Source organism: Mustela nivalis (assembly GCF_964662115.1).
Source record: "Mustela nivalis genome assembly, chromosome: 13".
Classification (NCBI taxonomy): Eukaryota; Metazoa; Chordata; class Mammalia; order Carnivora; family Mustelidae; genus Mustela; species Mustela nivalis.
This window is the reverse complement of record NC_139032.1, coordinates 81,623,676-81,649,352: the sequence shown is the minus strand read 5'-3', so window position 1 is coordinate 81,649,352 and position 25,677 is coordinate 81,623,676. Positions and strand designations below refer to the sequence as shown.

General features: G+C 39.5%; 1 protein-coding gene and 2 long non-coding RNA genes across 3 annotated transcripts in view; 1 reads left to right on the top strand and 2 right to left on the bottom strand.

Moving 5' to 3' along the window:
• LOC309846545 overlaps positions 1-25,677 on the bottom strand; it is a 762,900-nt gene that overhangs the window by 125,587 nt on the left and 611,636 nt on the right. The window lies entirely within an intron of this gene.
• Positions 2,770-25,677, top strand: part of LOC309846906 — a 46,798-nt gene continuing 23,890 nt past the window's right edge. Inside the window, exons 1-2 of the long non-coding RNA XR_014302189.1 lie at positions 2,770-2,817; positions 7,845-7,965. This is a non-coding gene — a long non-coding RNA (uncharacterized lncRNA). The remainder of the gene's footprint in view (positions 2,818-7,844; positions 7,966-25,677) is intronic.
• Positions 4,253-13,613, bottom strand: LOC309846891 (olfactory receptor 1L4-like). The gene is made up of 2 exons (XM_082696521.1): positions 13,276-13,613; positions 4,253-5,391 (listed from the first exon to the last, which is right to left on the bottom strand). The coding sequence occupies exons 1-2, from the start codon at positions 13,365-13,367 to the stop codon at positions 4,455-4,457; spliced, it is 1,029 nt and encodes a 342-aa protein (XP_082552647.1). The 5' UTR covers positions 13,368-13,613; the 3' UTR covers positions 4,253-4,454.

Sequence of the window (25,677 nt, the reverse complement as noted above, 5' to 3'; positions counted from 1 at the left end):
TCTGTCTGTGACTCCTGAGAATCCTGCACCTGCTACCCTTGCCCTGGGCACAGGCAGGGGAGAGCTCTATCTCCTCCTTCCCCAACCTTCCATGGAGTTTACACACTCTAATCAGATTCCAATCCTCTTAAAGAAAACCTATATTTTCTTAGAAAATCATAATAATAAATGAATTGGACAGGTTTGGTGTAGGATGCGCTACACATTGTCTTCAAATTCCTACTGTTCTGTACATAGAAAGGGTGAACATACTTGTTCCCTATAACTCCAGAGATGAGAGAGATGGATCATCTATAAATATCTGCTGAAATAGTAGAGGCTTCTGCATGCAAGGTTATTTTAAATTTCTTAAATTGTGAAATACATCATGTATAAAACACAGCATGCAAAACACATAAGACCATTTTCTTACAGTTTAACCAGCTATGTGTATATATGTGAATCATGTATTATTTTTATTTGCCTATTTTTGTCTTTTACATGAATGGAACATTTACCTTCTTTCACTCAATTTTATGATTTTTTAAAAGATTTTACTTATTTATTTGAGAAAGAGAGAGAGAGAGTGAGAGAGAGCATGAGAGGGGAGAAGGTCAGAGGGAGAAGCAGACTCCTCACAGAGCCGGGAGCCCGATGCCCAGGACCACGACCTGAGCCAAAGACAATTGCCCAACCAACTGGGCCACCCGTCAATTTTATGTTTTTGTTTTTTTAAAAAATTGTTTTCGATGGTCAAATAATCTTCAACAAAGCAGGAAAGAATATCCAGTGGAAAAAAGACAATATCTTCAGCAAGTGGTGTTGGGAAAACTGGACCGCCACGTGCAGAAGAATGAAACTGGACCCTTACACCATACACACAAATAAACTCAAAATGGATGAAAATCCTAAATTTGAGACAGGAATCCATCAAAATCCTAGAGAAGAACATAGACAGCAACCTCTTTGAGCTCAGCCACAACAACTTATTTGCCAGACACATCTCCAAAGGCAAGGGAAACAAAAGCCAAAATGAACTGTTGGAACTTCATCAAGATAAAAGTCTTTTTTGCACAGCAAAGGACACAGGGCAGCATATGGAATGGGAGAAGATATTTGCAAATGCATTATCAGTAAAGAGCTATTTTCTAAAATCTATAAAGAACTTATTAACTCAAGACCCAAAAAACAACAAAAAAATCCAGTCAGGAAGTGGAGAGAAGACATGAACAGACATTTCTCCAAAGAAGACATACAAATGGCCAACAGACACATGAAAAAAGGCTCAAAAGCACTCGGCATTAGGGATATACAAAACCATTGGGTGTTATATGCAACTAATGAATTGTTGAACACTATATATGAAACTAATGAGGTACTATGTATCAGCTAATTGAATTTAAATGAAGAAAAAAAAAAGATACCATAAAAAGAACCACAGTGAGATACTCACACCAGTCAGAATGGCTAAAATTAACTCAGGAAACAACAGATGTTGGCAAGGATGCAGAGAAAGGGGAACCCTCTTACACTCCTGGTGGGAATACAAACTGGTGCAGTCACTCTGGAAAATGGTATGGAGGTTCCTTAAAAAGTTAAAAATAGAACTACCCTATGTCCCAGCAATTGCACTACTAGGTATTTATCCAAAGGATACAAACAGTGATTCATAGCAGCAATGTTCACAATAGCCAAACTGTGGAAAGAGCCAAGATATCCATCAGCTGATGAATGGGTAAAGAAGAGGTGGTATATATACACAACGGAAGATTACTCAGCCATCAAAAAGGATGGATTCTTGCCATTTGTAATGGTGTGGATGGAGTAGAGGGTATTATGCTAAGTGAAATAAGTCAGTCAAGGAAAGACAAATATCAGATGATTTCACTTATGTGGAATTTAAGAAGCAAAACAGATGAGTGTAGGGGAAAGGAAGAAAAACAAATTAAGATGACATCAGAGAAGGAGACAAACCATAAGATTCAACTCTTGGAAACAAATGGAAGGTTGCTGGAGGGGAGGTAGCTGGGAATATGGGGTCGCTGGGTGATGGGCATGAAGGAGGGCACTTGATGTAGTGAGCACTGGGTGTCATACACAACTCATGAATCACTAAATTCTACCTCTGAAACTAATAATACACCATGTGTAAATTAAGTTGAATTTAAATTAAAAGTTAAAAAATTATTTGCATGTAGTTGACACATAATGTTACATTAGTTTCAGGTGTACAACAGTGATTCAACTGCTCTTTATGTCATGATGGGCTCACCACCCGTGCAGCATACGACACTATTACAATACCACTGACTACATTCCCTATGCTGTGCCTTCTATTCCTGTGGGTTTTTCATTTCATAACTGTACCTCCCACTCCCCTTCACCCATTTTGCCTGCTCCCTGCCTCCCTTGCCTCTGGCAACCATCAGTTTGTTCTGTATTTATAGTCTGATTCTGCTTTTTGTTTGTTTATTCATTTGTTTTGTGTTTTAGATTCCACATGTAAGTGAAATCATATGGTATTTGTCTTTCTCTGTCTGGCTTATTTCACTTAGTGTAATACCTTGTCGGTCCATCCATGTTCAATTTTATGTTTTTGACATTCATTCATGTTGATACTTGTAGCTACAGGTTATTCTTTTTCACTGATGCATAAGAAAGGGTCACATTGTCCTACCTAATATCTTTAGGGCTTTTCATTTTGGAATTCAGAAACTTTCTCATTTTAGATATATAAGATTGTACATATTTATGATGATTTGATATGCATATACTTTGTAGAATGATGACCCCAAAAACATATCCATCACCTCACAGAATTACCATTTTTGTTTTGTGGTAAGAATGCTCCAGATTATTTACTCTCCCAGCAAATTGCAAGTATGTAATACAGTATTGTTAACCATCATCACCGTGCTGTACACTAGATCCCAGAATTCACTCATCTTATAGCTGAGAGCTTGTACTCTTTGAAGGTTCACTTAATCATCCACCACACCTTTTCTTTTCCTCTCCAGAAGGTGGCTACATTTCCCCCGTCCCTCTTTTATATCCAATTCTCTTAGTTCCTCCTGGATAAAGTTATATTTTTCTCCCAACTTTTCCTCACTTGAATCCTATACACCCCACAGCTTTAGATTATATTTCAGGAGTTGGAAGTGCCAAATAGCATTCCTCATGAAGATTCTCTTTGATAGTGAAATTCTGGACTGGAGGGAGGAGGGATGGAGAAAGGAGGCTGGGGGACATTTTGTTATTGTGGATATTGGGGAGGCCTTTCCTGTACCCACTGGAATTCTTAAGAAAGTTGACAACATAGTGGTAAGGACCTACAGACAGAATCATTTATAGTGAAACAGTTGGAAACACTGAAATAATTTCAGGAGACACTTAGACTGAACTCACTTTGAGGATGTGTGATAATTCCCACCTTATTATAAATCTTCAGATGTTATCTGGGAAGGGTCCATGGACACACTGTCATCAAGTTTTGATATAGTGTCTGAAATTTATCTGAAGCTTGCTATATGCAAGGCACTGTCTCAGAGACTTAAAACAGAAATAATATATATTTTAGGACACTTACTACATCATTTAATCCCCACAGCATTTAATCCCCTCTACTTTTCATATGAAAACTGAGGTACAGAGGGGTTAATGTACTTGCCCAAGATCATGGGGTTGGTAATGGTGGATTTGGGCTTCTAGGCCAAGTAGTATAATCTCAGAACAAGGGAGCAGAAGCTCAGAGGGGTTAGGTAAATGATTCAAAGTGACTAAACTTAGAATTTTTCCTTTGACACCCACAACCATGTAGTGAGATTATTTATTGAATCCATTATGTAGATGAGGAAAATGAGAGTTCAGGGCATTTCATGGCTTGATTATGGTCACACAATTTGTGAGATCAAGATGCAACTTAAGTTTTCACTCTGAATCTTAGGAGCTTATTACTATGCCAGTGAAGCTACCTTCTTTGACAACTATGTGAACAACTTTGGAGAGGTTATGAGCTGTTCTAAAGGTAACAGGAATATCCATTAGCTAGACCCAAGGAGTTTGTGCATGAGATGAATAACTCATATGATGACAATATTGACTTACTGAGGCTTCATATGAGATTAAAAAAACATCACAACAGAAGTTTTTCCAGCTTTTCTTCAGGATACTGTTTTACACAACACTGGTTATGTCTGTGACTCATATGAGCCAGAGACTACAAAAGGAAAAAAAAAAAAGGAAACTGTGTGTCTGATACAGTAAGACATCAATATTTGTGTCTCATTTTATTTATTTTTACCAAAAGGTATAATAATCTTCTATTGCAATTGTCTCATTTCCACTTACTGGACTGTGGCTAATTTTGACACAGAGCTATGGTTGATATATCTTTGCAATATTTTCATAATTCAATACAGTTCCTGGTACACAACAGGTGTTTCATGGGTTCTTGTTGAATGAATGAATGGGTTTTGCTATTCTGCTCTTCTGATCAGCTTTTTCAAGGCCTGCTTCATGTCCTTGTTCCTAAGACTATAGATAAAAGGGTTCAGCATGGGAGTAACTACTGTATAGATGACAGTGACCACACGGTCCTTTGTCACTGAGTAGGTGGATGAGGGGCGAATGTACACAAATATTATGGTTCCATAGAATAGTGCCACAACCGTGAGGTGGGATCCACAGGTGGAGAAGACCTTGTACCTGCCTCCCCCGGAAGGGACCCTCAGAACAGCACGGGTGATGAAAACATAAGAGACAATAATCAAGATGAAGGGACTCATGATCACAAAGGAGCCCTCTGTGAAGGCCAGAAGCTCATTGACAGAGGTGTCAGAGCAGGAGAGCGTCAGCAGTGGCTGGACGTCACAGAAGAAGTGGTGGATGATGTTGGGCCCACAGAAGGAGAGGCGGGCCATGAGAATTGTGTGGGCAAGTGAGTGGAGGTGGGACAGCACCCAGGACGACATCACCAGCAGGAGACAGCGCTGGGGGCTCATGGTTGTGGTGTAATGCAGCGGGTGACAGATGGCTGTGTAGCGGTCAAGAGCCATGGCAGCCAGGAGGAAGCTGTCAGTGATCCCAAAGGCCACAAAGAAATACATCTGTGTGAGGCACTGGGCAAAGGGGACCTTCTTGTTCTGGCTCAGCATACTTGCCAGCATCCTTGGCACAATGACACTTGTAAAGCAGATGTCCACCAGGGAGAGGTTGGAAAGGAAGAAGTACATGGGGGTATGGAGGCGGGCATCCCCTCGGATGGCTGCAATGATGACTGAGTTGCCAGCCACGTTGACCAGATACATGGTCAGGAAGCTGGCAAAGAGCCACCCCTGCTCTTTGGGGTCACTGGTCAGTCCCAGGAGGAAGAATTCAGTCATACGGCTCTGGTTTCTCCTCAGCATTGCTTTCCTATAAGTAAAACATATGGAGGAATGTTTGGTGTATGTCCTGGCTTGGGGTCTTCAGTCTGGTAGAGGAGATATCTATAACTTGTTCCAACTTGTGCCCTGCAGAAGGGGAGTTCTTTTAGCCCACCATGTATTTTATGATATGACTTCACAGCACTAGTGTTGGCTACCTTGATTTCAATTCCAACTTTGCATCTGACTAATTTTGTGGACTTGAACATGGTACTTCATCTGTTGTTTTTTATTTAAGAGACAAAATGTATAATACCCATGTTCTTAGGCTATTCTGACAATATGTGGTAACAATCTTTGGAAAAATGTTCAGAAAGCAATCATTTCGCAAGTCGTATCTAAGACATATATGTTGCTTTGTTTGGCCTCAAGTGTTTTTGTTTTGTTTTGTTTTTAGAAGGAAAGAAAGAAGGTGGGAAGTGACAGTGGGAGAGGGAGAGGGGGAGAATCTTAAGCAAGCCCAAGCCCAGCATGGAGCCCAACATGGGGCTCCACTTCACAGCCCTGAGAGCATCACCTGAGCCATAATCAAGAGTCGGGCACTTAATTAACTGATCCACCCAGGTGTCTGGGCCTCAGTTTCTGATCAGCCTGCTAACCTCTAGTTCCTTCTACCTGGTGCTTCTTGCCAGGATTTCTACCTTCTGCTTCCCCAGTGTAAGGAAGGTAGGGTATCCCAAGTTCTCCCTGTACCAATCACATAACTACTATAGAGATTATATTCTTGGATCCAACCTTTCTTGGAAAAAAAAAAGTGGTTTTGGAATGCATTTGAGAATTTAATTATGGGCGAGAAGGTCAGACTAGGAGTGCTTGGGACCTGGAACTCTGACATGTCCATCACGGTGTGGAACTGTCAAAGTTGAGTGAGAAGTTGGAGAACTGTCTCTAGTAGGGGGAGCATAGTTACCTCATGTTGAACTTGGTGGTTTAGGGAGGTGAGTGGCATCAAGAAGGCAGAGAGGAACTGAATCCTGAGTGCTCTTACAGGCAAGAAGAGTCTAAGGGGCGGTAATGTGGGCAATGGAAATGTGGGAAGATGCAATATTCTGGCGAAAACACACTGAGAGGTATGCACAGAAAGGTTCTGAGGTTCAGGAATGGGTCCTCCCAAAGGCAAGAGCCAAGGCTCCAGCCTGGCAGGAACTGAGGCAGTAGTCATCTATCTACCAAGGTAGAGATTCAGTTGAAGTGGGGCAAGACAAGGAACCATTGGGACATAGAATTAGAACCAGCCAGCAGCCACCTGGGTTGATAGCCAGATGCTGAGTCACAGAATATATACTCAATATGTCCACCCTGCCTAAGGATAGGATTGACTTCAGAAAAAACAGCAGAAAAGAGAGACTAGAAGTAGTGGTAGTATTCCTAGGTAAGGGAGGGTAGAATTGGGATACAATTTGATTTGGAGAAGTCCATATCCTATACTTCTTTGTGTTCTCACCATCTTTCTGGTACTTTTGACAATGAGTCAGAAACAAACTAAGTACTAATGATATGTTTTTAATGCTTAGTTATCTTGAATGAAATTGGTGGCCCTGCTTAGGAGAACTCAGGCTTTTTTTGTTTCCCATTTCACATCTTAACAGGTGCATGCACACAGCAGCATTGTTTTCTGAAGTTTTTCCTTACTCTTTGGTATACTTGGTGCTCAGAAGGTCTGAATTGGATCCTTTCACTAGGCAAGGGCCCACCGAGGCCATCCATACAGCATCTGGATAGGTCCTTGGTGAAAGCGCTGCCAAGGCAGGGTTCAAATCTGTTTTTGCTTCCCACTGTTTTACCTGGCTCATGTAGTTGTGTAATAAATATTGGCCAACAGATTGAACCAGAAATGTCATCCCTGACCACTTATTGTAAGACTGTGTGCTTTAAATTCGTAACTGGAAGACTAGACTCCTAGAATCAGGAGAGGGGATGGAAAAAAAATCATGATTTGGAAATTAGTTCTGGTTCAGATAATAACCCTTGGACATGGGGAAAATAAAATGTCATGTCTTGAAGTTTACTGTTAAGTTCAAATAAGACAACATATCTGAAGAAGTATTTGAGATTTACAATATTCTATGTATATGTTGCTTATACTATGAATGATACTTTTTATTAGTATTCTGTACCTAATTGTGTACAGCTGAAAAATAACAGATGTAATCTAGAGGAAACCAGACAAAGGGTAAGGGGTGGGTAAGCCAGGGTAGTGTGTTTTGGAGGGGGAACTGGTCACTGGGAGGAGAGTAAGTGCTAAGCTGGAGGGGACGACAGAGTGACAGGGTGCAGACTCAGGGCAAATTGGCCTTTCCTGGAAGAGAGGGAAAAGGAACAAAGTCCTTAAGGATTTTCTGTTTAGGATAATTCTTATTGGAGTGTGTAGTTTTCTATGGCTATTGTAACAAATTACCATTAATTTAGTAGCTTAAAACAACACAAAGTTTTATTTCACAGTTCTGTAGGTCAGAAAGCTGAAAAAATCAAGATGTTGACAAGGCTCCGTTCCATTCTGGAGACTCCACAGAAGAATCCAGTTCCTGGCCTTTTCCAGCTTCTAGAAATTGCACATTCCTTGGTGAGTGGCTCCCTCCCTCTGTCTTCAATGCCAGCAAGGATGGGTAAGTCCTTCTGATGTTGCCATCTCTCTGGTTCTCTTTTGCCTCATCCGTCTGCATTTAAGGACCCTGTGATTACACTAGGCTCGTTTGGGTAATTGAGGATAATCCCTTTATTTTAAGGTTTTGGACTTCTGGCTTCCAGAACTGTGAAAGAATAAATTTCTTTTGTTTTGAGCCATCAAGCTTGTGGTAATTTGTTGTAGGAGCCCTAGGAAACTATATAGAAATCCTAACGAAATATCAATGAAATAAACCCCTTGGCAAGAAAAATCACACAAAAAAAGAATGCCAGAAAAAAAAAATCATCAAGATAGGAGAAATTATTTTAGGCGTTAGAGATAATTAGTCTTATACAATAGAAAATTTTATGAAAAATATAAATGAAATGGGTACATTCTTCTAGAAATATATAAATTGTATAAGAATTATTTGAATAGACTAAGGAATTATTGAGAAAGTATAAATGGTAGTCAAAAACCTACCCTTTCAAAAAATATCTGGCCCAAATGACTTTAAGTTAAGTTCTGCCAAACTTTCAAAATAGCTAATTCTATTTTATGCAAATTGTTCCAGAAACTAGTAAACAGAGGGAAGAGGGTGACCTTCTGGCCCATTTTATAATGTTAGTGTAATACTGAGTCCAAAACCAGAATAAAAATAAGAGAAGAAAACTCTAAGTCCATTTTGATTATGAACATAATCTTAAATATGTAAAATCTTAAATAAAGCAATTGTTAAATGAATCTAAGATAGTACTAAAAATATTAGATCATGAACAAGTGGGATTTGTCCCAGTAATGGAGATTTCACAAAACTCCATCAAATACTTCTTCATGTTAATAAGAGAAAGGGGGATAATATTGCATAATAATTTTTATCAAAACAGAACAAGAATTTTGCAAAGTTCAACATCTGTTTACACTGACCTCTGTTAGAAAACTAGGAAGAGGGAATATTCTTAATTTGCTAAAAACTACCTACACCCAAACCCTACACTAAATGGATAAACCTTAAATGTATTCCTTTAAAGATGAGAAACAAGACTACGATATCCATTACCACCACAAATGTTAAACATACTATTGGAAATTCTGTCTAACACTATAGGAAAAGAAAAAGATGGTAAAGGGATGGAAGGAAAAAATATAAAACTTTCATTATTTAAAGAAGATAGGATCATCTTGGAAAAAAAGAATAGAGTCAATTGAAAAACTACTAGAACCAATAAGTGAGTTCAGCAGAGTGGCTGGATACATGATCAACTTAAAAAATCCATAGCATCTCTCTGGAATAGAGTATATGATAGTTGTCTTTCTCTGCTTGACTTATTTCGCTAAGCATGATACGCTCTAGTTCCATCCATGTTGTCGCAAATGGCAAGATTTCATTTCTTTTGATGGCTGCATAACCAATATAAATAACTAATCAGAATATGTAGTAATAAATAAGATGTTATTCACTATAGTAGAACAAACTCTAAAGCTCTAGGAATTTATCTAAGAATAGACAACTCTACCATGCAAAGTCTAATAAAGAGTGTATAGATGATTAAAATAAGTGGAAAGAAATCCATCTTCTTGGATGGAATGAATAATATTACAAAGATGTTATTTCCCACATTAATCTGTAAGTTTAGTTCACTCTCAATGAAAATATCTGTTGGTTTTTTTAGAGTCACTGATAAATTTAGTCTCAAATTTACATATAACAATAAAGATCAGGAAATAGCTAAGTCAAACTTGAAAATAGAAAGAAAAAGAGGGCATTTGTCTTAGAGATTAAGAACGACAGACATTCATAATAATAAAAAAAAGTGTGATTTTGGTGCAAGAACTGGTAAGAGACCAATGGGAAAAACTAGATAGCTCAGAGAGGGACCTATATTTATATAAGAACGTAATACAGAAAAATGGTGGTATTAAAAAGATACAAACGTAGTGATCCAAAGGGGCACATGCACCCGAATGTTTATAGCAGCAATGTCCACAATAGCCCAACTATGGAAAGAACCTAGATGTCCATCAACAGATGAATGGATCACGAAGATGTGGTATATATACACAATGGAATACTATGCAGCCATCAAAAGAAATGAAATCTTGCCATTTGCGACAACATGGATGGAACTAGAGCGAATCATGCTTAGCGAAATAAGTCAAGCAGAGAAAGACAACTATCATATGATCTCCCTGATATGAGGAAGTGGTGATGCAACATGGAGGCTTAAGTGGGTAGGAGAAGAATAAAAGAAACAAGATGGGATTGGGAGGGAGACAAACCATAAGTGACTCTTAATCTCACAAAACAAACTGAGGGTTGCTGGGGGGAGGGGGTTTGGGAGAAGGGGGTGGGATTATGGACATTGGGGAGGGTATGTGCTTTGGTGAGTGCTGTGAAGTGTGTAAACCTGGTGATTCACAGACCTGTACCCCTGGGGATAAAAATATATGTTTATAAAAAATAAAAAAAGTTAAAAAAAAAAAACAACAAAAAAAAAACAAAACCAATGGGGGAAAGGATAGACAGGAAGTATTGGGAACACTGGCTCATTATTTTGAGGATTATAAAAAAAATACTATCTAATATCATGTATAAAGGTGGAATCAGATGGATTGTGAACTTGTCTGTGGTAACCCATGAATCTATCAAGTTAATAGAAAAAAAACTGTAGGAGAATATCTATGAATTAGATGGGGCAGAACTTCTTAAATAAGATACTTAACCTTAAAAAAGGCAAAAATAAGTTTCAGCATAATTATGAATAAAGCTAACAGACATGAAAGGCTGGGAGATAATATTTACAATGTATAACAGGTGAAGTACGAATGATCACTTTCACATCAGAAAGAGAAATCTATGAATCCCAGTAGAAAAATGAGCAAGAAAACCAAAGGGCCAATAAGTCCATGACGAAATGCTCAAATCCATTGGTTTTCAGAGAAATGGCAAAATAAACAATGAGATTTCACTTTACATTTGTTAGCCTGGCAAACATTGGAAAGGAGAATAAAGACAACTCTTGCAAAGGGATGTGGCAATGTAGGGATTGTTGGGTACTGCTGACTGGATTGTAAAGCTGGTACTCATAAAGCAATAAACTTGTAACACAATGCTCAGAGAACAAACCAGCATGATTTAGCCAAGTGAATGAATATCCCATTAGCCAAGTGAATGAATATCCTGCTCCTAGACAGATATCCCAGAGAGACTGGTACACAGGCAAATAAAAGTTTGTGGAGGAGAATGTGTCTGCAGTGTCAGTTGCAGTGATGGGGAATTTGTAGCAACCAGATTGCCCATCACTAGGCTGGGAAACATGATAGGAGCACACTGTGGGTAAAGAGCAGCTGTCTAGAAATGACTTACTAGAATTCCTCATAGCCACACTGATAGATTTTAAAGATATAATCTGAGAGGGAAAAGTAAGAAAACGAATGAGATCTATAACACAAGATGTTTTATATAAATCAAAAATGCAACAAAAATGGTAATCACTCCATGATGTCTACATAAATCAATACATCACATTGTATACCTCAAAAATAATTTAAAAAATGCAATGAAATAACAAGGGTATCTGTACACAAAGTTGAGCACTAAGCATATTGGAATGTAGGAAGGCAGCAGTGGGAAGTGGGTATAAGTGTTCATGAGTGAGTGAGGAGGCAAACAAATAAAAGAAAAAGGGGCCCAGTGTTGGCAATATGTCATGAGCCGGGGAATGTGGTTAAGTCAACCCTTTGCATCTGAAGTCTATGAATAAGAAAAAAAATATCAAGTCTTAAATAAAACTCAGGGATGTCTCTTCCTTTCTACTCATCAGAGTGTAAAATATTGCCAGTAAATGGAGTCCACTATCTCCTAAATTGTGACCCCTGTCCCTTTGCAATGCAAATTGGATAGGTCCATACATCTTGGATTGAAATGCAAGAGGCAAGCATTCTGCTAAGCCTGGCAGTACCAGCATCCGGTTATCAGGCTTTTCTCTTTGTTAATGATGTTAGGTATGCTTTCCTTTCATGAGCTGATGGATTGATTTATAATTCACTTAACATATTTTCACCAAGTGCCAGGAGACAACATAAGCATTGGGAATACAGAAGAATCAGATACCATGATAGCACGTCTGATGTTTGAAAACAATGACAATGTCCCTAGGTTTCTTCTGTGGCTGAAATTCCCCCAGTTCTTTTCAATCCTTACCCAACAGGACTTGGAATTAAATCATCCCACCATCTGCAGTCCTTTTTGAGCTTCTGGCTGGCATGGCTTAAGCTTCCTGTGCAATGGTCAAGTATTTCCTTTTAGAATGTAAATTCCTAGGGGACGTTTGTTAAATTCTAGGTTATTGGAAATGGAAGTAATCTTAGAATTTACCCATTTTGTAAGTTTCCAAACTGCTTCTCTGGGGACTCAGGGGCTCCCCAAGAGGGACTGGGAAGCTGAGGGGAAGGCTGAATGGGAGGTTCTCTGGGTCTCTTTCCCTAATCAGAGCGATTCTGCTATCAGCGTGTTTTAAAGATTGAATTACTGTGTATGAGACTCTTGACTCCGGGAATCAAACAGGGTTTTGGAAAGGGAGGTGGGTGGGGGGATGGGGTAACTGGGTGATGGCGTTTATTTAAAGAGGGCACATGATATAATGAGCACTGAGTGTTGTACTGAACTAATGAGTCATTGAACATTATATCAAAAACTAATGATGTGCTATGCCTGTGCTAATTGAATTTTTAAAAAAATAAGTATTATGAAGATGTAGTTGAAAACAGTGTGCTCATTTCATGTAGGGAAAACTTGAGGCCCAGAAAGCAATACCACAATCTCCCTTACCACTCTCCTGTGTCATCTCATGGCCCATGCTATTCTGAAGATGTTCAGAGGTCAGAGTGAGAACAGAATCTGGATCCTTCCTCAGCAGGGCTGGCCTTGGGGACAACCAGGGGCCAGGCTGGGTCTCCCTGACAGCATCAGAGCAGCTACATCTGTTTCATTCAGTGCAGGACTTCTTTCCTTGGGGTCTAACCCACCAGTAACAAATCCTTCCTGTGTTAAATAAATGGAGAAGGAGAAACAGAGGAGTGTGGAGACCATGGCACTGGACACTTAGGCATATGACTTGATCTGTGGTTTTAGCTGTGCTGAGCCTCAGATTTTGTCCTTGTAAAAAGAGGATGTAAGATGTCACACAACATGATTTCTTTTTTGTAATCCTCCAGGGTTTGTAGGACTTGGACATAGTGATGGGATGGAAGGTAATAGCTACTTACTCAGAAGAAGGCTGGTGACCTCCAACGTGGCCATTCATGAGTCCAGGTATCTTCTCTTCAGCCTCAGTGGCCTTGGTGATTAATGTGGACATGTGGACTGGGGAGATAGAGCTCTTATATCAAGCAAGGAAGGATATAATCTGGGCTTGGTGTGGGAGCTGACAGGATTCACTACACCCTGAATGTTGTGTATGTGACTGTCATCTCAGATACTTTTCTTCCTTGAGAGAAGTAATCTTTCAGTGTAGACTCCTGCATCTGGAACCCAGGGTTTTCTCCCATCTCCAGCTACCATCACTGGCCTCTGCTGATGTACTCAAATGATGAAGGGTGAAGACCTGGAAGGAGGTGATTGCCTTTCATGTAAATCATCCCAAGGAGGCAGACAGACTTTCCATTCACTGCCCCCCCAGGGGGGGTGGAGCTCATTAAGAAGGAAACCTTGGGAAAACAATAGAGACTAAGGGATCTCTGCATTCCAGGGAGACAAGTTTCTTTGAATCTCACATAATTAGTGGCTTGTTACCATCGTGATTTTGAGGCGATTGAGGTAGGTAAATAGAGAAGCCTTGGACCTGGGGCCATCCCTGGGTTGCTGGGGAGTGATGTGTGGTGACATGAAAAGGATTTTAAGAGTGAAGATTCTTGGGTTCTAGTCAGCCAGTGAGTAGTTGTGATTTGGAGCAAACTCTTAGCCTCTCTAATTTTAGGTTTATCATCTAGATTTTAGTACCTGTATAGCAGAGGGGGTTGCCTGGAGAATTAAATTAACTCAAGAATATATTACCATAAGATACCTGGGAATAAACCTAACCAAAGAGGTAAAGGATCTGTATTCGATGAACTACAGAACACTCATGAAAGAAATTGAAGAAGACACAAAAAGATGGAAGACCATTCCATGCTCTTGGATCGGAGGAATAAACATTGTTAAAATGTCTATACTGCTTAGAGCAATCTATACTTTAATGCCATTCCAATCAAAATTCCACTGGTATTTTTCAAAGAGCTGGAGCAAATAATCCAAAAATTTGTATGGAATCAGAAGAGAATCCGAATTGCTAAGGAAATGTTGAAAAACAAAAATAAAACTGGGGGCATCATGCTACCTGATTTCAAGCTTTATTACAAAGCTGTGATTACCAAGACAGCATGGTCCTGGCATAAAAACAGACACATAGACCAGTGGAACAGAGTAGAGAGCCCAGATATGGACCCTCAACTCTATGGTCAAATAATCTTCGACAAAACAGGAAAAAATATACAGTGGAAAAAAGACAGTCTCTTCAGTAAATGGTGCTGGGAAAACTGGGTAGCTATACGTAGAAGAATGAATCTCGACCATTCATTCACAAAGATAAACTCAAAATGGATAAAAGATCTCAATGTGAGACAGGAATCCATCAGAATCCTAGAGGAGAACATAGGCAGTAATCTCTTCGATATCAAGCCACAGCAACTTCTTTCAAGGTATGTCTCCAAAGGCAAAGGAAACAAAAATGAAGATGAACTTTTGGGACTTCATCAAAATCAAAAGCTTCTGCACAGCAAAGGAAACAGTCAAAAAAACAAAGAGGCAACCCATGGAATAGGAGAAGATATTCGCAAATGACAGTACAGACAAAAGGTTGATATCCAGGATCTATCAAGAACTCCTCAAACTCAACACACACAAAACAGACAATCATATCAAAAAATGGGCAGAAGATATGAACAGACACTTCTCCAATGAAGACATACAAATGGCTATCAGACACATGAACAAATGTTCATCATCACTAGCCATCAGGGAGATTCAAATTAAAACTACATTGAGATATCACCTTACACCAGTTAGAATGGCCAAAATTAGCAAGACAGGAAACAACATGTGTTGGAGGGGATGTGGAGAAAGGGGAATCCTCTTCCACTGTTGGTGGGAATGCAAGTTGGTGCAACCACTTTGGAGAACAGTGTGGAGATTCCTCAGGAAATTAAAAATAGAGCTTCCCTATGACCCTGCCATTGCACTCCTGGGTATTTACCCCAAAGATACAGATGTCGTGAAAAGAAGGGCCATCTGTACCCCAATGTTTATAGCAGCAATGGCCATGGTCGCCAAACTGTGGAAAGAACCAAGATGCCCTTCAATGGACGAATGGATGAGGAAGATGTGGTCCATATACACTGTGGAGTATTATGCCTCCATCAGAAAAGATGAATACCCAACTTTTGTAGCAACATGAACGGGACTGGAAGAGATTATGCTGAGTGAAATAAGTCAAGCAGAGAGAGTCAATTATTATATGGTTTCACTTATTTGTGGAGCATAACAAATAGCATGGAGGACATGGGGAGATAGAGAGGAGAAGGGAGTTGGGGTAAATTGGAAGGGGAGGTGAACTATGAGAAACTATGGACTCTGAAAAACAATCTGAGGGGTTTGAAGGGGCGGGGGGTGGGAGATTGGGGGAACCAGGTGGTGGGTATTAGAGAGGGCACGGATTGCATGGAGCACTGGGTGTGGTGCAAAAATAATGAATACTGTTATGCTGAAAATAAATAAAAAATAAATTTAAAAAACCAAGCAAGCAAACAAATAATACCTTTCAAAAAAAGAGAATATATTAATAATAATAATAATAATACTAAATTTTTCAAATGCTTGTATAACATTTCATGGTTTTTTTTTGTTGTTGTTGTTGTTTTATTTATTTATTTTTTTTTATGTAGCTCTTCAAGTGCAGTGTTCTTGTTTTTGCAGATGAGGGAAATGAGGCTCAGTCTTACTGAATAACTTCTCGAAAGTTTCATAACTAGGAAGTGCTAAGGCTAAGTTCAAATTCAGGGTTGTCTCACTCTTATATTCCACACATATTCTACTTTGTTATGTGGAGACTACGCCTGGGAAGTTCTTTCATGGTTTCCTCTCATTTTCTCCTTCAAGGTGCTAGGCCATCTTCAGATGTTCTACAAATTTATCTACTTTCTTCCCCATTCTGGTGATCCTGACCAAACTTCTCCTAAGCTAGTGAAATGGCTCATTAAAGGGTAGGGCCATGTCTTCTTTTGAGTTCACCAATGCATCTCCTCAACATCTAGCAAAGTCTGGCCCATAGTGGGCATTCAAAACTACTTGTTAAATAATGTACCAGGCACAATATTGTTTTTTAAAAATTTTTGTACAGAAATTAAAAAGTAATTCCAAACCAGAACAAAATCTTGTTGCTGTGCTACCAAAACAATAATTATATTTATAAAGTGTTCTAAGATTTCAGATAAAGGAATACATTATGCCCAGGAACAGCAAACAGAAGGACTTAAAGAGGGACTCCTACCATATCTGATGTAATGCAGCCATTGCTTCAATCAGCTTCTCAGGATAAAAAAGCCAGGAAATACTCTGAAAGTGCTTTTGTCTTTTTAAATTTTTATTTAACTTTTATTCTTCTAAATTATGTTTTTTTTGGATATTTTGTTGTTATTTAAAGGATGAAAGAATATTTTAACTGAATCCTACAGTGACACTTGAGAAGAGATTTAGGTTAACATGGAACATTTGTTAATGGGAGAACTTATTTGGAGCCAAGGTTTATTGAAGAAGTGTTGATCCTCCTGCCAAATACTGTCATATCCCTCAACTGATATGGCATAAACTTACTGGGTTTATTCCATGCATTTATTTTATTTTATTTTTAAAATTTATTTTCAGCATAACAGTATTCATTATTTTTGCACCACACCCAGTGCTCCATGCAATCCATGCCCTCTCCAATACCCACTACCTGGTTCTTCCAACCTCCCACGCCCCGCCCCTTCAAACCCCTCAGATTGCTTTTCAGAGTTCATAGTCTCTCATGGTTCACCTCCCCTTCCAATTTCCCTCAACTCCCTTCTCCTCTTGAATTCCCCTCGTCCTCCATGCAATTAGCCAACATATATAGTACATCATTGGATTTTGATGTAGTGTTCAATGATTCATAAGTTGGCTTTGTCTTTAGTTATGTTGCTTCTTTGGTTAAAATCTTCAGTTCATTTACTCATTCAATACTATATTGGATGCTAGAAATAAAGAAATCAGTCACACCAAGTGAATTCCTATAAGTACATTCTAGAGAGGAGAGAGACATGTCATTACACCATGGAGCAATATTATACAATAGGAGTATGTTAGGAGTTTTAAGAGTAGGGAAGAATGAGTATTGAATTCACAGTCAGGTGAGGCTGGGGGTTAGAGATGGGTTGGGAAAAGCATCTCCAGTAGTAATGACCCTTGAGCTGATTCTTGAAAGTGTAAGTAAAAGATAGCTGAAGAGTCAATGGTAGAAGAACGTTTAAGGCAGAGGGACCACCTTGCAGGCAGACACACTGTGTCTGGGGATCTGAAAATAGGCATGTGACTCGAGTTTAGTTGGAGTTGAAGTGAGTTTAGTTGAGTTGGAGTGAATAGAGATGAGGCTGGAATGTTAGGTTTGCTACATTTATTGAAAATAATTCCAACTCCTTAGCTAGCCAGTCACAGTTTTCCATGAGCTAGTCCTATTCCTATTTTTCATCACCTGTCAGTACTTCCTGAGGCCATAGCCAGGCTTGGCTTCTTGCCATTTTTAGCACCTGATTGCTATATGGATTTGCATGTGCTGTTCATTTGGCATTTATCTACCTAGCCTCCTCATCTTTGCTTGCCTGGAAAATTTTGTCTTCCAAGTCTAGCCTTCCTCTGCTGTGAAAGCTTGCAATATATACTCACCTTTAAATATGGCTCATTTGGTACTTCCTTTTATTCATATAGTGCTTGCTTTTTCACAGTCACCTGGAGACTCCCTTTCTATGTGGGAAGCTTTTATTTGTGTTCCTGCTTCATTTTCCTTGGTAGATTACCAGCTCTGTGAAGGCAGGACACATCAGAGTGGGATGAAGGAGACACCATAGTTTGGTTCACCCAGTACCTAATACAATCCCCCTTCTCCTTGCCTATCTTCAGAATATGGGCTGTAAAAATTATACAATAGATTTTCAGCCACTCTTTGAGCTGGAGGAGTTAGTCTCAGGCAATGAGAAGATGTAAACATACATTGATATCCCGTCCCTGTCTTTCTCTTTTCTACAGTTTAGTTGGAGCTGAAGTAGCCATCATATGAGGAGTCAAGAGATTGAGTCAGGTACCATCTCTGATAGCACTGAGGCATGGATCTAATGCTAGCAACCATCTCCTCTGATCTCTTGGGGAGTAGGACATAAACACCCCTCCCAACTTATTAAGACATTGTGGTCATGTTTTTCATTACTTTCAGCCAAATGTGAATACAAATTATACAGATAACTTTGTGAGAAACTCAGAGAGTTGTAGGGAGATGGATCTAGATGGAGGAGACACATACTAGAGCAGAGTTCATGCTTGGGTGGGCAAGCAGCGTGTGATAATAGGAGGCTTTCAGGGAGGGTAAAGTATTTGGAGGTGATAGGTAATGGTAATTCTGATAGATAATTCAGGCAAGTGATATTCTTAGGAAGGTCTAGTAATAGGGAGACTGAATAGTCTACATATTTTGGCCCTTTTTTTTCTCCCCTTAGTGAATCTCAGCATATTCAGCCCTTTTTCTAGTCTAGGGTAGAAAAGCATTCATATTGGTGAGATCTTAAGTATCAGTGGTCACTCAACAGTTAATCTTCTCCCATATCATCCATCATTTGCTGGTTCACCACTGTGGTGAAAAGCTCACTTCTACCCAGACCACCCTATCCATCTTTAGGCAGCACCAAGACTTGTTCAGCTGTGTGGGATTGTTCCAGACTTATTGTCTTTCTCGTACCCTGTGATGATGGGTACTGGCTCCTCACCCATGTAAACATTCTCCTCCTAGCTTTGTAGGACAAGCTGCTCTAGTCTCCCTTTGACCTCTCACTTATCTGGTTTACAACTTAATTGCCAAGCAGAGTGATAGACACATCTAGAGTCTAATGAATACTTCAGTATTTATGAGCCAAAATTTTTTTATTTGTCAGGTATTCTAATTAACTTCAACTCAGAAAAATGATTTCAAGCAGTTCTTGCTTCTCAGTTTTATTGAGGTGTCATTGACAAATACAATTTGTATATATTTAAGGTATTCTATTTGATGTTTTGATATATGTATGCATTGTGAAATGATTGCCACAATCAAGCTAATTGACATACTTATCACCTCACATAGTTAGCATTTTTGTGTGCTTGGTGAGAACAGTTAAGATCTACCCTCTTAGCAAATTTCAAGTGTACAATACAGTACTGTTAACTGTAGTCACTGTGCTCCAAATTAGATCTCAAGAATTTATTCATCTCATATTACTGAAACTTTACACCCTTCGACCAGCTTTGCACAATTCTTACAGTTGTGACATGACCAGTCAAGGTGCATCTAATGATTATCAAGCACATGTTATTCAGTGTCACTAATGGGCCAGGCTGAAAAGTGATGTGCATTTTTCCCACCCATCTTTCTTTTGGTGGAACTCAGTTTCTTGGCCATATTTAACTCTAAGAAAGGCTGGGAAATGTGGGATAGCTGTGTCCACAGGAGGAAAAGGCCAAGGATTTTGAGTGTCATTTGAGTAATAATCTGAATTTAGAGAGCGGAAGTGTTGATATGTGTGAGTATCTGAGGGAAAAGCATTTCAGACAACAGGAATGGTGAATTCAAAGGACCTGAGATGGAAGTCATCCATGTTTACTTAAGAACACTGGAGATCAGTGTTTCTGAGGGAAGTAGGTAAAGAAAGGGCCAAAAGAAGTATCCAAAATTTATAAAGGACTTATTAAACTCAGCACCCCAAAAATAAAAAGTCCAGTCAAGAAATGCACAAAGGTTGTCGCAAATGGCAAGATTTCATTTCTTTTGATGGCTGCATAGTATTCCATTGTGTATATATACCACATCTTCTTGATCCATTCATCTGTTGATGGACATCTAGGTTCTTTCCATAGTTTGGCTATTGTGGACATTGCTGCTATAAACATTCGGGTGCATGTGCCCCTTTGGATCACTACATTTGTATCTTTAGGGTAAATACCCAATAGTGCAATTGCTGGGTCATAGGGGCAGTTCTATTTTCAACATTTTGAGGAACCTCCATGCTGTTTTCCAGAGTGGCTGCACCAGCTTGCATTCCCACCAACAGTGTAGGAGGGTTCCCCTTTCTCCGCATCCTCGCCAGCATCTGTCATTTCCTGACTTGTTGATTTTAGCCATTCTGACTGGTGTGAGGTGATATCTCATTGTGGTTTTGATTTGTATTTCCCTGATGCTGAGTGATATGGAGCACTTTTTCATGTGTCTGTTGGCCATCTGGATGTCTTCTTTGCAGAAATGTCTGTTCATGTCCTCTGCCCATTTCTTGATTGGATTATTTGTTCTTTGGGTGTTGAGTTTGCTAAGTTCTTTATAGATTCTGGATGGAACTAGAGCATATCATGCTCAGCGAAATAAGTCAAGTAGAGAAAGACAACTATCATATGATCTCCCTGATATGAGGAAGTGGTGATGCAACATGGAGGCTTAAGTGGGTAGGAGAAGAATAAATGAAACAAGATGGGATTGGGAGGGAGACAAACCATAAGTGAATCTTAATCTCACAAAACAAACTGAGGGTTGCTGGGGGTTGGGGGTTTGGGAGAAGCGGTTGGATTATGGACATTGGGGAGGGTATGTGCTTTGGTGAGTGCTGTGAAGTGTGTAAACCTGGTGATTCACAGACCTGTACCCCTGGGGATAAAAATATATGTTTATAAAAAAAAAATTAAAAAAAAAAAAGAAATGCACAAAGGACATGAACAGACATTTCTCCAAAAGAAGACATACAAATGGCCAACAGACAAATGGAAATATAAATCACAGAAATATAAATCCAAATTACAACAAGATACCACTTCACAGTGGTCAGAATGGCTAAAGTTAACAATTTAGGAAACAACAGATGTTGACAAGGGTGCAGAGAAAGGGGAACCCTCTTACACTCGTGGTGGGAATGCAAACTGGTACAGCCACTCTGGAAAATAGTATGGAGGTTCAGAAAGTTAAAAATAGAGCTACCCTATGACCAAGCACTACTAGATATTTATCCAAAGGATACAAACATAGTGATTTGAAGGGGCACATGTACCCCAGTGTTTATAGCAACAATGTCTACAATTGTCAAAATACGGAAAGGGCCCAGATGCCCATTGACTGATGAATGGATATAGAAGATGTGATATACTATGGAGTATTATGCCTCCATTAGAAAGGATGAATACCCAACTTTTGTATCAACATGGACGGGACTGGAAGAGATTATGCTGAGTGAAATAAGTCAAGCAGAGAGAGTCAATTATTATATGGTTTTACTTATTTGTGAAGCATAACAAATAGCATGGAGGACATGGGGAGTTAAAGAGGAGAAGGGAGTTGGGGGAAATTGGAAGGGGAGGTGAACCATGAGAGACTATGGACTCTGAAAAACAATCTGAGGGGTTTGAAGTGGCGGGGGGGTGGGAGGACGGGGTACCAGGTGGTGGGTATTATAGAGGGCATGGATTGCATGGAGCACTGGGTGTGGTGCAAAAATAATGAATACTGTTATGCTGAAAATAAATAAAAAATAAATTAAAAAAAGAAAAAAAGATGTGACATGCATATACAATGAAATATTAGATATCAAAAGAATAAAATCTTACTATTTGCGACAATATGGATGGAAGTAGAGTGTATTATGCTAAGTGAAATAAGTCAGTCAGAGAAGGGAAAATACCATATGATTTTACTCATGTATAATTTAAAGAAACAAAACAGATGAACATAGGTTAAGTGAAGGAAAAATAAAATAAAATAAAAACAGAGAGGGAGACAAACCATAAGAGACTCTTAACTATATGAAATAAACAGGGTAGCTGGATGGGAGGTGGGTCAGGATGTGGGGTAATTGTGTGATGGGCATTAAGGAGGGCAATTGATGTTAAGGAGCACTGGGTATTACATACAGTCGAAGAATCACTAAACTCCACCTGTGAAAGTAGTAATATACTTTATGTTAACTAACTTGAATTTAAATAAAATCTAAAAAAAGGGGGGCCAGTAGGGTGAGAATGCAGGGAGGTATGGGGGCCAGATCATGTAGAGTCTAATATGCTCTTACAAGGACTTGGTTCTTTCTCTAAGTGCATTGCAAAGCTGTTGGGTCATAGTAGGGTTTTGAGCAGAGGAGGGATATGATCTAACTTCTGTTTTTGTTTCCAAAGTTTTATGTGGAAAAGTTTCAAGTTCACAAAAAATGGAAAGAATATTGCAACAAACACTTGTATATCCTTCACACAGATCCACAGGTTAACCTTTTGGCACAACTGGTTTCTTCCTTTCTATTGCCAATTTATTTTTTGCTGAGCTATTGAGAGTAAGTTGAAGACAACATACCATTTCCCCTTTAGGTACATTCAGCAGGCATCTCCTCTGAACCCCAAAACAATTGTAACCAAGAAAGTGAACACAGATTCTACATGCCATCCAGTATGCAGGGGTCCAAGTTTTCCAATCTGGACTCTGGTCAGGGTAAATGGATTGCATCAGACTCTTCTGTTTCTTTTGTCTCTTCTAGCAAGGGAACAACATCCCCACTTAAAGTTTGTTTTTCCTGATACTGTCTCTTCTTACCAGGCCAGTTGCCTCACAGAATGTTGCACATACTCTATTTTTCTGATTTTTTGCATGTGATTCAACTTAGGTTAAACATCTTAAAAAAGATTTTATTTATTTACATGAGAGAGAGAGAGCATGAAGAGGGGGGAAGAGGGAGAAGGAAAAGCAGACTCCCTACTGAGCAGGGAGCCTGATGCAGGGCTCAGTCCCAGGACCCTGAGATTATGACCTGAGCCAAAGGCAGACGCTTAAACAACGGAACCAACCAGGCACTCTTAGGTTAAATGTTTTGACCAGAATACTACACAGGAGATCTTGTAGTAGGTGCAGATGGCTCACATCAGTAGGAATCCAATGTTGGGCCCTCCTAGTGCTCATGTGAGTTTGGTAACGTTGTTAAGATGGTGACCAGCAGATCTGTTATTGTAATTGCAAAATGTCTCCTTCGCAAATTAGTAAGTAATGAGTGGGGTGAGATTTGAGACAGTTTGACTACCCCTTTTTTCCCCAGCAACCTTCTACTGAATGGTTTTAGCTTAGCTTCAGACTTGCCTGAATCAATCATCTTGGGTATTTTACCCATATTACTTGTGAAGAAACTTAAGTTGAGTGTAATGACTTTCCTTAGATCAAAGAGCTCTTAAGTAGTAAATCTAGGATTCAAACCCAGAGCTGTTTAACCAGAGTCCATGCTCTTGACCACTGTATTAATTTCCTATTGCTGCTGTAACAAAATACCACAACTTAGTGGTTTAAAATAGCTCAGATACATTCTCTTATAGTTTGAGAAGTCAGAAGTCAAAATTTATAGGGTCAGCAGGACTGTGTTCCTTCTGGAGGCTTCTTTGGAGAGTCTGTTTTCTTGTCTTTTTCAGTTTCTTGAGATTACCTGCGTTCCTTGGCTCATGGCCCTTTCTCAGATCAATCCAAGCTCTTGTTTCCATCCTCACATCTACTTCTCTCTCTGATTCTCCTGTATCCTTCTTATGAGGGCTTTTGTGTTTACAATGGGCCTACCTGCATAATCCAGAATAGCCATCCCGTCTCAGAATCTTCACTTGGTCACACTTGCAAAATGCCTTATGCCATGTAAGTTAACATATTCATAGGTTCTGGGAATTAGGACTTAGATATCCTCAGAAGCCATTTTTCAGCCTACCACAACCACTCAACAATATTTTTCTCCCACAGTGGTGGTGAATCCTGTTTTCACTTTCTGTTGGGTTTACTCTGAGATGGATCTGATCTAAAACTTAATTGTAACTAAAATGAAATGATCACCTGACTTTATTTCATAAGCCCCACTCTGATTGGTCAACCACAATGGTATTTTGGGTTTGCGGGAATTAGTGTCAGTTTAGAGACAGTGTCTAGTAATTTCCTACAATCTGGGTATTTCATTTTACAATGCACAGTAAACCTGGTATATAGCTGTGAGTCTCTGTGGGGAAGGCTACTTGGAAGATTTAAGTATACTTTTTTTTTTTTTTGGCCCTGGCTCAAGAGTTGGAATTGGCAATGAGCTATGATTTAAGTTATATTGTATGATTTAAGTTAGTCCTTTGTTTACCAGTAAGACTTTGGTGGGCTGCCTATCTGTTTTATTCCTAGGGACACCATGATTCATAAGCTGCTGACTCTATAGGTCATCAGCATATATGCATTCTAATTTTTTATCTCTTTTAACCAGTATAGTAATTATGCCTACCTTGTCTCTGGAGACTAGTGCTACCACCTGTTGACTCCTGCTCTGGGATCCCATCATTTCCATTGACTTCGGGGAGTCCATTTCAGCAGTAACACTTATCACTGCCATACAGAGAAACTCTATGCCATCTTTCACTGTCTATAGAGAACATGCATTATTGAGACTTTCAAGTACCTATGGTTTCCTCACCAATGTCTTTCTCAAAGCTTTGGTAAAGGAAGTATCTTCTAGACCCTGCAGTGTGATATGTCTTTAAGAGAAAGTGATGCGGGGCACCTGGGTGTCTCAGTAGGTTAAGCCTCTGCCTTTGGCTCAGGTCATGATCACAGGGTCCTGGGATTGAGCCCCTCACTGGGCTCTCTGCTTAGCAGGGAGCCTGCTTCCCCCTCTCCCTCTGCCTGCCTCTCTGCCTACTTGTGCTCTCTCTCTGTCAAATAAATAAATAAATAAATAAGTAAAATCTTTAAAAAAAAGAGGAGGTGATGCATATAAATATACTCCAGCATTCCTATGCCTCCATGCTCCCTCTACAGTACACCAAGGGAGTCTCAGCTTAATGTATGCTAACATCGAGTCTGGGTTTCAGTTAATCATCTGAGAATACTGTTAGAGTCATTTTCAGCTACTTGAGCTATCACAAGAAATTCAGAATTTCTGGTTTGTACACCAACATCAATACATGTAGCTGAATTCAAAATCATTTTCCTTCTTCCCTTATCTAATACATGTTAGAAGCCATTCCTACAATATTCTCTATTTTTCTGCTCAAGTAATAGGCAACATCTTGCTCTTTCATTGTAGATGGCATCTCTCAGAGCAGATAGGTAATTCTTCTATAGGTTCTGCCATGATTTGAGTTTGATTATGGGTCTGGAGAGAAGGAGTGGTGGTGAAAGTTGATCTTGAAAAGAATCAGCATTCCCCTGTAAGAAGACTGCCTCCAGAGGAATTATTCCAGCCTGTTATGTATGACAAGGGGCAGATAACTTCCCCAGAGAGAGGAGAAAGGACCACATATAAGTGGCAAAACAAAGGAGACTCAGACATCTGGGGCTTCCAAGTACTCTG